Source organism: Oncorhynchus gorbuscha, linkage group LG03 (genome assembly GCF_021184085.1).
Source record: "Oncorhynchus gorbuscha isolate QuinsamMale2020 ecotype Even-year linkage group LG03, OgorEven_v1.0, whole genome shotgun sequence".
NCBI classification, from domain to species: domain Eukaryota; kingdom Metazoa; phylum Chordata; class Actinopteri; order Salmoniformes; family Salmonidae; genus Oncorhynchus; species Oncorhynchus gorbuscha.
In genome coordinates, this window is record NC_060175.1 from 2,979,857 (window position 1) to 2,994,814 (window position 14,958).

The window sequence follows — 14,958 nt, forward strand, 5'->3', positions numbered from 1 at the left end:
CTCAACATTGAGCTCAGGTGCATCCGGTTTCCATTGATCATCCTTGAGATGTTTCTATAACTTGATTGGACTCCACCTGTGGTCAATTCAATTGATTGGACATGATTTGGAAAGGCGCACAGCTGTCTGTATAAGGTCCCAAAGGTGACAGTGCATGTCAGAACAAAAACCAAGACATGAGGTCGAAGGAATTGGCTGTAGTGCTCCTAGACTGAATTGTGTTGCGGCACAGATCTGGGGAAAGGTACCAAAACAATGTCTGCAGCATTGAAGAACCACAAGAACACAGTGGCCTCCATCATTCTGCAGCATTGAAGATCCCCAAGAACACCGTGGCCTCCATCATTCTGCAGTGTTGAAGATCCCCAAGAACACAGTGGCCTCCATCATTCTGCAGTGTTGAAGATCCCCAAGAACACAGTGGCCTCCATCATTCTGCAGTGTTGAAGATCCCCAAGAACACAGTGGCCTCCATCATTCTTAAATGGAAGAAGTTTGGAACCACCAAGATTCTTCGTAGAGGTGGCCGCCCGACCAAACTGAGCAATTGGGAGAGAAGGGCCTTGGTCAGGAAGGTGACCAAGAACTCGATGGTCACTCTCCAGAGTTCCTCTGTGGGGATGGGAGAGCATTCCTGAAGGACAACCATCTCTGCAGAACTCCACCAATCAGGCCTTTATAGTAGAGTGGCCAGATGGAAGCCACTCCTCAGTAAAAGGCACATGACAGCCCGCCTGGAGTTTGTCAAAAGGCACCTAAAGACTCTCAGACCATGAGAAACAAGATGGTCTCTGGTCTGATGAAACCAAGATTGAACTCTTTGGCCTGAATGTCAAGCGCCCCTACTGTGAAGCATGGCGGTGGTAGCATCATGCTGTGGGGATGTTCTTCAGAGGCAGGGACTGGGAGACTAGTCGGGATTGAGGGAAAGATGAACTGCGCAAAGTACAGAGAGATTCTTGATGAAAACCTGCTCCAGGGCACTCAGGACCTCAGACTGGGGCGAAGGTTCACCTTCCAACAGGACAACGACCCTAAGCACACAGCCAAGACAACACAGGAGTGGCTTTGGGCCAAGTCTCTGAATGTCCTTGAGGGGCCCAGCCAGAGCCCGGACTTAAACCCAATCGAACATCTCTGGAAAGACCAGAAAATAGCTGTGCAGTGACACACCCCCACCAAACTTGACAGAACTTGAGAGGATCTGCAGAGAAGAACGGGAGAAACTCCCCAAATACAGGTGTGCCAAGGTTGTAGCGTCATACCCAAGAAGGCTGTAATCGCTGTCAATGGCGCTTCAAAAAAGTACTGAGTACTTATGTAAATGTCATATTTCAGTTGATTTAATACATTGGCAAACATCACCAAAAACCTGTTTTTGCTTTGTCAGATTTTTTTTTTTTTTTTTTGGGGGGGGGCAATTTAATCAATTTTAGAATGAGGATGTAACTTAACAAAATATGAAAATAGGCAAGGGGTCTGAATACTTACCTCAGTTGTATTAACACCTCCTAGATTTGGGACAGACACTTCAAAACCTTGTTTCATATTTATTTTCTGACCGACCACTTCAGCCGAGTGCTGAAGTGCGGAAAAATATTTTACCCTTGGTTACAACACTTACTACTGAGTTCCAAATAGCCTCTGGAAGCAACATCAGCACAATAACTTTATCGGGAGCTTCATGGAATGAGTTTCCATGGCCGAGCAGCCGCACACAAGCCTAAGATCACCATGCGCAATGCCAAGCGTCGGCTGGAGCGGTGTAAAGATCACCGCCATTGAACTCTGGAGCAGTGGAAAACGCATTCTCTGGAGTGATGAATAAAGCAATCTGGGTTTGGCGGATGCCAGGAGAACGCTACCTGCCCCAATGAATAGTGCCAATTGTGAAGTTTGGTGGAGGAGGAATAATGGTCTGGGGCTGTTCGATGAGCAGGTGACCACATTCTTAAAAATACACTACGTGACCAAAAATAAGCAACAGTCCTTGACTCCCGAGCTATTTGAGATGATCAACTGTCTTGAACCATGGAAACAAAATAATTCAGGGACAAATGTTACACTTGCGTTCAACAAAATGGCAAGCTAACAAATGATGACCGGTGAAATGCCACTTTGTGCAATAGCTGATACTAGAATCACATCTATCCTGATGCCAAATCACTTTTCCCTGCATTCATGTACATATCTATCTGAAATACCTCCTACCTCTGGTACTCCCTTTATATATAGCTCAAATTCGTGTGTATTTCTTTGTATTCCTTGTGTTACAAACGTATTTTCTTATTATTTCTAAACTCTGTCGTTGGGAAGGGCTCGTAAGTTAAACATTTCACGGTAAAAATCTACACCAGTTGTATTCGGCGCATGTGACAGATATAATTTGCTTTGAGTACATTCATGTAACGTTGCAGTTAAGTACATTAGAATACAGTACGAAGCCAGTTATAATCAGTTCATTACCTGCTGTTATGGGGCCTTCTGCTTTTCTCTGTAATACCATCATGATTGCAGTTTAACTTTGAAGCCAGCATCCGAGGTGGAGTTTAAAAAATCTTTAGCAAAAACAACCGTATCTAAAAAAAAATGTTTTAAAAAACTAGCCAAGACTTCGGCTAGTTATAATTAAAAAAGACTTCTGAGGGCAGCTTATATCACTTGCAATTCGTGCTCGTTTAGCTAGCTCAAGGGATCCAAAATAACCCCTACTAGCCAACTTCATCGGATGAAATATAGCTACATAAATTAGTTTTTAATATAGCTTTCCTCACTTGCTCAACTTAATATTATAGCTAGGACTCTCTACCTACACAATGTGACCTTAACTCTCGTCCTTAAAACCCATGGCTTTGTCAACTCGTCATAGCCCTGCAGTCTGAAAAAGTTCCAGCGATGGGAGTCGTCGTTTCTCGTTTCCGTCAGCTAAACGTTGTTAGCACAGCCACACACAAAAACAACAGTTGAGCTGAGCAAAAACTAAACGACTGTCCGAAACAGTTTCAAAATCTCTCAAAATGACAGATTTAGCTTGTCTGTCTGACCCCCTTCCTCGCCTTTCTCTCTCTCTCTCTCTCGGTTGATTACTATATATATTCCAACCCCAGAGAACCATTCCCCATAAGAAACACTAAATATCGAGTGTACTATGCGGTCGCGGATCAGTTAAAGAGTTAGCTTCTGCTTCGATCGGCCCCGTGACCCGTCCTACTTCCGGAATGCTCGTGAAGCTGTTTCCGCTTTGAGGAGAGGCTAATCGTCGGTTAGCTTTAGCTAACGTTACCTCAACTCTGGGCACACAAAAAAAAGCCCCCAGTTCTCGTTGAATTCAGAGACGCTGGCGTCTGATTCGGGTAATATTATAATGTCCTCAGTGCCGTTAAAACGACTTTATGTTTTTTTTTAAACCAGTCTTGTCAGCAGCAGGAGCTCCATTTTTTTTTTGTTTGTTGTTGATGTGATTTGTCTGGTTTGTTGCTAAGGGCGTCTTCGCCGTGTGTTTCGAGTAACGTCATTAAACAGGTGGTAGAAGGCGAGAGTGACGCGGGGTTACAGCGGCGCCATCTTGGCTCAAAGGAACACGGTCCCTCCCCCCCATCGTCCCATTGTTGTTACTATTCATCAACACTATCAGGTGGTGTCTACATGGATATGGTGGCCATCCGTGTTCCTAGGTACATGAAGCAAGAAGACGGATAACGTACACTTTAGTGATGGGGAAACCGAGGCTTTTCTGAAGGCTTCCGAGGTTTCACCAAATTGTGTCGGGAAAACGGTTCACTCGCAGCTTCATTAGCGGTTCACAATACACATTAGTGACATCTGCTGGTCAGCAATAAGTGCTTGTAAGATTAATGTTTTCCCCCCGTAATTTTCATCAAAACTCTGTGGCGCAGCGGTGAACTGTTGATTTAATAGTCCATAATTAGTTGGAATTACCAGGCTCGAATTCTATATCGTGCTGCCCTTTTTGCCTTCAAGTTGACTATTCTTCAAAGACGAATTATTTGAACAACAATGCAGAATGCGTGCTTTCCAGTGGCGATCCGTTATTCAGGGCAGATGATTTGAACCCCACATTTTTTTCAAAAATAAATAAAATATTAATACGTGTCACACATCAGTTTGCAAACGATGTAAAAACAAATATATATAGAGTTAATAAAGCTGCATACAAACACGGTCTCTTTTTTGTTTTCTGTGATGGTGAGGCAAGCCAGCAGAAAATACAGAGCTTTGCGCCGTGATTGGCTCAGTGTTCTGTCACTCATGGGGACACTACATCACAGCTAAATCTAAGGTTAGACCTAGAAAATTCTAGCCCCTTGGGTGCTGCCATAGAGTTACAATAGAAGTGCCCATCCAAGAAGGCCCAATGTTTATTGGCCACAGATACAATGACTTCAAATCACGTTATATGTACAGTAGCTTTGATTGGACAGACTATGTCAACATCATACTTTCAAAATCTTAGCTAGTAGTCATCATCAGGAATCAAGTCGACAACCTACTGGCTAATCCTCTTTAATCCTTGTCATATGAAGAGAAATAAGGAAGAGAAATTATAGATAAAACGTATCGGTGCTCATCGGCCATTGGGCATAAACATTACACAACAAGTTGGAAATCGCAAAGTCAACAATGAGTGGTTTGGAAGGAGTCAGTGACAGTGGCTAAATGCAAGCATTGCAAATCAATCACTAGCATGCTATTCAGTGGAGTGGCTGTGTGGTCCCAGATCTGGGATTAAAAGGGTCTCTTTTTCAAGTTTAAAATGACAAACATTCAACATTGGCCATGCTGTCAATGAACCCTGATTTATTCTGCGCCCAAAACAACTGTTAACTCGGAACTGCAAAAACTTGACAACAGTGAGTTCAAGGACAACTGAGAAGTCTGGAATATTACTGTCTCTATTATATTATGACAGATAAGCTAGATCTACTGTCTCTATTAAAATATGACAGACCAGCTAGATCTGCTTTTTCCATTATATTATGACAGAGCAGCTAGATCTACTGTTTCTATTGTATTATGACAGACCAGCTAGATCTATTGTCTCTTTTATATTATGGCAGACCAGCTAGATCTACTGTCTCTATTATAATTTGACAGACCAGCTAGATCTACTGTCTCTATTATAATATGACAGACCAGCTAGATCTATTGTCTCTATTATAATATGACAGACCAGCTAGATCTACTGTTTCTATTGTATTATGACAGACCAGCTAGATCTATTGTCTCTTTTATATTATGGCAGACCAGCTAGATCTACTGTCTCTATTATAATTTGACAGACCAGCTAGATCTACTGTCTCTATTATAATATGACAGACCAGCTAGATCTACTGTCTCTATTATAATATGACAGACCAGCTAGATCTACTGTCTCTATTAGAATATGACAGACCAGCTACATTTACATTTAAGTCATTTAGCAGACGCTCTTATTCAGAGCGACTTACAAATTGGTGCATTCACCTTATGACATCCAGTGGAACAGTCACTTTACAATAGTGCATCTAAATCTTAAAGGGGGGGGGTGAGAGGGAATACTTATCCTATCCTAGGTATTCCTTAAAGAGGTGGGGTTTCAGGTGTCTCCGGAAGGTGGTGATTGACTCCGCTGTCTCTATTATAATATGACAGACCAGCTAGATCTACTGTCTCTATTATAATATGACAGACCAGCTAGATCTACTGTCTCTATTATAATATGACAGACCAGCTAGATCTACTGTATCTATTATAATTTGACAGACCAGCTAGATCTACTGTCTCTATTATAATATGACAGACCAGCTAGATCTACTGTATCTATTATAATTTGACAGACCAGCCAGATCTACTGTCTCTATTATATTATTACAGACCAGCTAGATCTACTGTCTCTATTATATTATGACAGACCAGCTAGATCTACTGTCTCTATTATATTATGACAGACCAGCTAGATCTACTATCTCTATTATAATTTGACAGACCAGCTAGATCTACTGTCTCTATTATATTATGACAGACCAGCTAGATCTACTGTCTCTATTATATTATGACAGACCAGCTAGATCTACTGTCTCTATTATATTATTACAGACCAGCTAGATCTACTGTCTCTATTATATTATGACAGACCAGCTAGATCTACTATCTCTATTATATTATGACAGACCAGCTAGATCTACTGTCTCTATTATAATTTGACAGACCAGCTAGATCTACTGTCTCTATTATATTATGACAGACCAGGTAGATATACTGTCTCTATTATATTATGACAGACCAGCTAGATCTACTGTCTCTATTATATTATGACAGACCAGCTAGATCTACTGTCTCTATTATATTATGACAGACCAGCTAGATATACTGTCTCTATTATAATATGACAGACCAGCTAGATCTACTGTCTCTATTATAATATGACAGACCAGCTAGATCTACTGTCTCTATTATAATATGACAGACCAGCTAGATCTACTGTCTCTATTATAATTTGACAGACCAGCTAGATCTACTGTCTCTATTATATTATGACAGACCAGGTAGATATACTGTCTCTATTATAATATGACAGACCAGCTAGATCTACTGTCTCTATTATAATATGACAGACCAGCTAGATCTACTGTCTCTATTATAATATGACAGACCAGCTAGATCTACTGTCTCTATTATAATATGACAGACCAGCTAGATCTACTGTCTCTATTATAATTTGACAGACCAGCTAGATCTACTGTCTCTATTATATTATGACAGACCAGCTAGATCTACTGTCTCTATTATATTATTACAGACCAGCTAGATCTACTGTCTCTATTATATTATGACAGACCAGCTAGATCTACTGTCTCTATTATATTATGACAGACCAGCTAGATCTACTGTCTCTATTATAATTTGACAGACCAGCTAGATCTACTGTCTCTATTATATTATGACAGACCAGGTAGATATACTGTCTCTATTATATTATGACAGACCAGCTAGATCTACTGTCTCTATTATATTATGACAGACCAGCTAGATCTACTGTCTCTATTATATTATGACAGACCAGGTAGATATACTGTCTCTATTATAATATGACAGACCAGCTAGATCTACTGTCTCTATTATAATATGACAGACCAGCTAGATCTACTGTCTCTATTATAATATGACAGACCAGCTAGATCTACTGTCTCTATTATAATTTGACAGACCAGCTAGATCTACTGTCTCTATTATATTATGACAGACCAGGTAGATATACTGTCTCTATTATAATATGACAGACCAGCTAGATCTACTGTCTCTATTATAATATGACAGACCAGCTAGATCTACTGTCTCTATTATATTATGACAGACCAGGTAGATATACTGTCTCTATTATATTATGACAGACCAGCTAGATCTACTGTCTCTATTGTTTTTAGACTTGACACCCACCTTCTTCACCTCACTACTTCCCTCTACATTCAACTTCTTCTCAGCAGTCATCACTGCACCTGCCACCACGTTTAATCCATCCTCACTCTCATCCTGTCCCACCTGCCACCACGTTTAATTCATCCTGTCCCACCTGCCACCATGTTTAATTCATCCTGTCCCACCTGCCACCACGTTTAATTCACCCTCACTCTCATCCCACCTGCCACCACGTTTAATTCATCCTCACTCTCATCCTGTCCCACCTGCCACCATGTTTAATTCATCCTCACTCTCATCCCACCTGCCACCACGTTTAATTCATCCTCACTCTCATCCCACCTGCCACCATGTTTAATTCATGCTCACTCTCATCCTGTCCCACCTGCCACCATGTTTAATTCATCCTGTCCCACCTGCCACCACGTTTAATTCATCCTCACTCTCATCCTGTCCCACCTGCCACCACGTTTAATTCATCCTCACTCTCATCCCACCTGCCACCATGTTTAATTCATCCTGACTCTCATCCCACCTGCCACCATGTTTAATTCATCCTGTCCCACCTGCCACCACGTTTAATTCATCCTGTCCCACCTGCCACCACGTTTAATTCATCCTGTCCCACCTGCCACCATGTTTAATTCATCCTGTCCCACCTGCCACCATGTTTAATTCATCCTGTCCCACCTGCCACCACGTTTAATTCATCCTGTCCCACCTGCCACCACGTTTAATTCATCCTGTCCCTCCTGCCACCATGTTTAATTCATCCTGTCCCACCTGCCACCATGTTTAATTCATCCTCACTCTCATCCCACCTGCCACCATGTTTAATTCATCCTCACTCTCATCCTGTCCCACCTGCCACCACGTTTAATTCATCCTCACTCTCATCCCACCTGCCACCATGTTTAATTCATCCTGACTCTCATCCTGTCCCACCTGCCACCATGTTTAATTCATCCTCACTCTCATCCTGTCCCACCTGCCACCACGTTTAATTCATCCTGTCCCACCTGCCACCACGTTTAATTCATCCTGTCCCACCTGCCACCACGTTTAATTCATCCTGTCCCACCTGCCACCATGTTTAATTCATCCTGTCCCACCTGCCACCATGTTTAATTCATCCTCACTCTCATCCTGTCCCACCTGCCACCACGTTTAATTCATCCTGTCCCACCTGCCACCACGTTTAATTCATCCTGTCCCACCTGCCACCACGTTTAATTCATCCTGTCCCACCTGCCACCACGTTTAATTCATCCTCACTCTCATCCTGTCCCACCTGCCACCACGTTTAATTCATCCTCACTCTCATCCCACCGGCCACCATGTTTAATTCATCCTCACTCTCATCCCACCTGCCACCATGTTTAATTCATCCTGTCCCACCTGCCACCACGTTTAATCCATCCTGTCCCACCTGCCACCACGTTTAATTCATCCTGTCCCACCTGCCACCACGTTTAATCCATCCTGTCCCACCTGCCACCACGTTTAATCCATCCTGTCCCACCTGCCACCATGTTTAATTCATCCTGACTCTCATCCTGTCCCACCTGCCACCATGTTTAATTCATCCTGACTCTCATCCTGTCCCACCTGCCACCATGTTTAATTCATCCTGTCCCACCTGCCACCACATGTAATCCACCCTGACTCTCATCCCACCTGCCACCATGTTTAATTCATCCTGACTCTCATCCCACCTGCCACCACGTTTAATTCATCCTGACTCTCATCCTGTCCCATTTCCTCCTCAAGCTCTTCCAAAGGTTCTGTGCGGTACTCCATACCATATTCACTCAAAACATTTTCCATGTCGCTCCGTTTTTATCTTGTCCATCGTCTCGTCCTTCATCAGATCTTCCAGAAGGCCTGTGTCATCACCCATCCATGTTTATTCATACGTTGAGGTTTTCCATCTGTCTTTCATCCAGAGATAGTAGATGGTAAATCCTGTTCAGGTATAATAAGTTGTTTTATAAAGATACATTATATGTTTTGAATGCTACACTAATGTATTTATCCTTTTTAATGTATTAGTTAACATAGCTATTAACATAGCACAAATATAAATACCTCTTCCTAACTGTATTTGGGTTAAATGTGAAAGACACATTTCAGTGGTACACCTGACTCAGGTTACAGTGGAAGTCGGAAGTTTACAAACACTTAGGTTGAAGTCATTAAAACTATTTTTTCAACCACTCCACAAATTTATTGTTAATAAACAAGTTGGCAAGTCGGTCTGGATGACACAAGTCATTTTATCCAACAATTGTTTACAGACAGATTATTTCACTTATAATTCACTGTATTACAATTCCAGTGGGTCAGAAGTTTACAAACATTAAGTTGACTGTGCCTTTAAACAGCTTGGAAAATTCCAGAAAATTATGTCTTGGCTTTAGAAGCTTCTGATAGGCTAATTGACATCTTTTGAGTCAATTGGAGGTGTACCTGTGGATGTATTTTAAGACCTACCTTCAAACTCAGTGCCTCTTTGCTTGACATCATGGGTAAATCAGAGGAAATCAGCCAAGACCTCAGAAAAGAATATTGTAGATGTAACGGTGGGTGAGTGATGAGTGAGGAGTCAAACGCAGAGAGCAAAGTCAACGGGAAAAAACGCTTTAATGTCCTTAACAAAATAACAGGTCCAAACATGGGCCCTAAAACCCAAAACAGTAGACCTCCACAAGTCTGGTTCATCCTTGGGAGCAATTTCCAAATGCCTGAAGGTACCACGTTCATCTGTACAAACAATAGTACGCAAGCATAAACACCATGGGACCACACACCCGTCATACTCGTCACACACCATAACAACACCCACACGTAGCACGTGCTCCAGCAGGTATATTTCACTGGTCATCCCCAAAGCCAACTCCTCCTTTGGCCACCTTTCCTTCCAGTTCTCTGCTGCCAATGACTGGAACTAATTGCAAAAATCACTGAAGCTGGAGACTCATATCTCCCTCACTAACTTTAAGCACAAGCTGTCTGAGCAGCTCACAGATCACTGCACCTGTACACAGCCCATCTGTAAACAGACCATCTACTACCTCATCCCCATGCTCCTGTGCACACCAGTATCTACCATTCCAGTGTTGAATTGCTATATTGTAATTACTTTGCCACCATGGCCTATTTATTGCCTTACCTCCCTTAACTTACCTCATTTGCACTCACTGTATATAGACTTTTTAGTTTTAGTTTTTCCTATTGTATTATTGACTGTATGCTTTGTTTACTCCATGTGTAACTCTGTGTTGTTGTATGTGTCGAATTGATATGCTTTAACTTGGCCAGGTAGCAGTTGCAAATGAGCACGTGGACTCAACTGGCCTACCTGGTAAAATAAAGGTGTTCTCAACTAGCCTACCTGGTTAAATAAAGGTGTTCTCAACTGGCCTACCTGGTAAAATAAAGGTGTTCTCAACTGGCCTACCTGGTTAAATAAAGGTGTTCTCAACTGGCCTACCTGGTAAAATAAAGGTGAAATAAAGAAAAATAAATAAATACCCCTCAGGAAGGAGACGCGTTCTGTCTCCTAGAGATGAACGTACTTTGATGCGAAAAGTGCAAATCAATCCCAGAACAACAGCAAAGGACCTTGCGAAGATTCTGGAGGAAACAGGTACGAAAAGATCTATATCTACAGTAAAACGAGTCCTATATCGACATAACCTGAAAGGCCGCTCAGCAAGGAAGAAGCCACTGCTCCAAAACCTCCATAAAAAAGCCAGACTACGGTTTGCAACTGCATATAGGGACAAACATTGTACTTTTTGGAGAAATGTCCTGTGGTCTGACGAAACAAAAATAGAACTGTTTGGCCATCATGACCATCGTTACGTTTGGAGGAAAAAGGGGAGGCTTGCAAGCCGAAGAACACCATCCCAACCGTGAAGCACGGGGATGGCAGCATCATGTTGTGGGGGTGTTTTGCTGCAGGAGGGGCTGCTGCCCTTCACAAAATAGATGGCATCATGAGGAGGAAAATGATGTGAATATATTGAAGCAACATCTCAAGACATCCGTCAGGAAGTGAAAGCTTGGTCGTTAATGGGTCTTCCAAATGGACAATGACCCCAAGCATACTTCCAAAGTTGTGGAAAATGGTTTAAGGACAACAAAGTCAAGGTATTGGAGTGGCTATCAAAGCCCTGACCTCAATCATATAGAACATTTGGGGCAGAAAAATGAAAAAGTGTGTGCGAGCAGGGAGGCCTACAAACCTGAGTCAGTTACACCAGCTCTGTCAGGAGGAATGGGCCAAAATTCATCCAACTTATTGTGGGAGCTTGTGGAAGGCTACCCGAAACATTTGGCAGGTAGAGCTGGGAGAGATGCCGTTAAAGTGAAGAAGACGACATCTAGACATATTGGGGAAATCTACAAGGACATGAGGTTACACATGCTACTTCAAAGGTGTCACACACTGATCTGTTTAACCTGACCTTGTGATTGTCTCCACTCCCCTCCAGGTGTCGTCCATCTTCCTCACTTATCCTCTGGGTATTTATACCTGTGTTTTCAGTTTGTCTGTTGCCAGTTCGTCTTGTTTGTCAAGTCAAACAGCGTTTTGTCTCAGCTCCTACTTTTCCCCAGTCTCTCTTTTTTCTGTCCCTGTTGCCATAATAAACAGTGATACTTCAACACAGTCTGCATTTGGGTCTTACCTGAAATGTTATACTTGCAGTGCTTCTGATGTTAAGTCTTAGAGGCCCAAAAACTTCTCGGCTGCAGATATAATGATGTTGTCCAGCTTCTTGGACTTCTTGAACACTTACTTTTGCAGTACAATTAATAACTGTGACTATAAATGTTACAAGATCCACATTCTTCACAATAAGTGTATCGAGATCACTTGATTGCCGTATAACATCTGCAACTTGTTGGTTGTGGAGCATCCATCGCCATATCTTCTCCTGAAGCCCCTTCAATGCCACATAGGAAGTGTGGGTTCACAGCTCCAATCTAGATGTGTTGGTCATTACTGGGACGTAGTTTGTTAATAAGGAAGAGTGTTTTGAATACCGATGTTAACCTTTCTGGCTATAACCTTTTAGATCTTCCAAATAATATATAATAAGAATATATGCCATTTAGCAGACGCTTTTATCCAAAGCGACTTACAGTCATGTGTGCATACATTCTACGTATGGGTGGTCCCGGGGATCGAACCCACTACCCTGGCGTTACAAGTGCCATGCTCTACCAACTGAGCTACAGAAGGTGGTGGAGTGGCAATCTTTTACCAAGGATCACCTTCAGTGCTCGGTTGTCTCCACCAAGTCTGTCCCCAAACAATTTGATTTGATGGTTTTAAGCATTACACTTTCAAATAGCTCTTTGTTGACTGTTGCTGGGTGATATCGTCCCCCATCAGCATCGGCCTGTACCCTACCTGCCCTAAGCTCTCTCCTTACACTAAGTCTAAATTTGTCCTGCTAGGTGACCTAACCTGGGACATGCTTAAACCACCTGACCAAGTACTGAAGCAATGGAACTCCCTAAATCTTTCTCAGATTATTATCAATCCCACAAGGTATGACTCCAAACACACAGAACAGGCTACTCTCCTCGATGTTATCCTCACAAATAATCTTGATGGGTACCAGTCTGGTGTTTTCTGTAATGACCTCAGTGATTGCTGTTTTAAAGCCTGTGTTCGTAATGGCCGCTCAGGGAAACATCCTGTCCTGATTTGTCATAGACAAGCTGATCCTAACTGTTATAGGCTATTCTATTTTGCCCTGTATATCAAAAGTGTTGGAAAAACGTGTCAATAATCAACTGACTGGCTTTCTTGATGTCTATAGTATTCGCTCTGTTATGCAACCTGGTTTCCGCTCAGGTTATGGATGTGTCACTGCAACCTTAAAGGTCCTCAATGATGTCACCATTGTCCTTGATTCTAAGCAATGTTGTGCTGGTATCTACGAGGTGTCTTTGGCCTGGTTTGCTAACTACCTCTAACTACCTCTCTTAAAGAGTGCAATGTATAAAGTCAGAACATCTGCTGTCTCAGCCACTGCCTGTCACCAAGGGTGTACCCCAAGGCTCAATACTAGGTCCCATGCTCTTCTCAGTTTACATCAACAACATAGCTCAGGCAATAGGAAGCTCTCTCATCCATTTCTATGCAGATGATACAGTCTTATACTCAGCTGGCCATTCCTCTGATTTTATGTTAAACGCTCTACAACAAAGCTTTCCTAGTGCTCAACAAGCTTTCTCTGCCCTAAACCTTGTTCTGAACACCTCCAAAACAAAGGTCATGTGGTTTGGTAAGAAGAATGCCCCTCTTCCCACAGGTGTTATTACTACTGCTGGCCATTCCTCTGATTTTATGTTAAACGCTCTACAACAAAGCTTTCCTAGTGCTCAACAAGCTTTCTCTGCCCTAAACCTTGTTCTGAACACCTCCAAAACAAAGGTCATGTGGTTTGGTAAGAAGAATGCCCCTCTTCCCACAGGTGTTATTACTACCTCTGAGGGTTTAGAGCTTGAGGTAGTCACCTCATACAAGTACTTGGGAGTATTGCTAGACGGTACACTGTCCGTCTCTCAGCACATATCAAAGCCGCAGACTAAAGTTAAATCTAGACTTGGTTTCCTCTATCGTAATCGCTCCTCTTTCACCCCAGCTGACAAACTAACCCTGATTCAGATGACCATCCTACCCATGCTAGATTACGGAGACGTGATTTATAGATCGCCAGGTAAGGGTGCTCTCAAGCGGCTAGATGTTCTGTAGCATTCGGCCATCAGACTTTCCACCAATGCCACTGCTCTCTCCTCTATAAACTGGTCATCTCTGTATATCCTCCCACTGGTTGATGCTTATTTATAAAACCCTCTTAGGCCTCACTCCCCCCTATCTGAGATATCTACTGCAGCCCTCATCCTCCACATACAACACCCGTTCTGCCAGTCACAATCTGTTAAAGGTCCCCAAAGCACACACATCTCTGGGTCGCTCGTCTCTTCAGTTCGCTGCAGCTCGCGACTGGAACAAGCTGCAACAAACACTCAACCTGGACAATTTTATCTCAATCTCTTCATTCAAAGACTCAATCATGGACACTTTTACTGACAGTTGTGGCTGCTTTGCGTGATGTATTGTTGTCGCTACCTTCTTGCCCTTTGTGCTGTTGTCTGTCCCCAACAATGTTTGTAGCCTGTGTTGTGCTGCTGCCATTTTGTGTTGCTACCACGTTGTTGTCATGTTGTGTTGCTGCCATGCTATGTTGTGGTCTTAGGTCTCTTTGTGTCATGTTGTGTCGTCTCTCTTGTCGTGATGTGTGTTTTGTACTATATTTTTGTTTAATGTATTTTTAATCCCCCATCCCGGCAGGAGGAGTCTCTCTTCATGTAGTGTTGTGTGTTTTCATCCTATTTTTATATATTTTCTATTTTTTGTCCCAGCCCCCGTCCCCGCAAGAGGCCTTTTGGTAGGCCGTCATTACAAATAAGAATTTGTTCTTAACTGACTTGCCTAGTTAAATAAAGATTAAATTAAAT

The 14,958-nt window shown here is 42.5% G+C and overlaps 1 protein-coding gene across 2 annotated transcripts in view; it reads right to left on the reverse strand.

Annotated features, from left to right (window-relative positions):
• dyrk3 (dual specificity tyrosine phosphorylation regulated kinase 3) overlaps positions 1–3,520 on the reverse strand; it is a 34,206-nt gene extending 30,686 nt beyond the window's left edge. For both annotated transcript variants that reach the window (XR_006836974.1, XM_046338258.1), the window contains exon 1: positions 2,467–3,520. Coding sequence is in view for 1 of the 2 variants with exons in the window: in XM_046338258.1 (XP_046194214.1) it covers positions 2,467–2,509 (43 nt within the window). In the remaining variant the exon portion in view is untranslated. The remainder of the gene's footprint in view (positions 1–2,466) is intronic.
• Between the last annotated feature and the right edge of the window lie 11,438 nt (positions 3,521–14,958).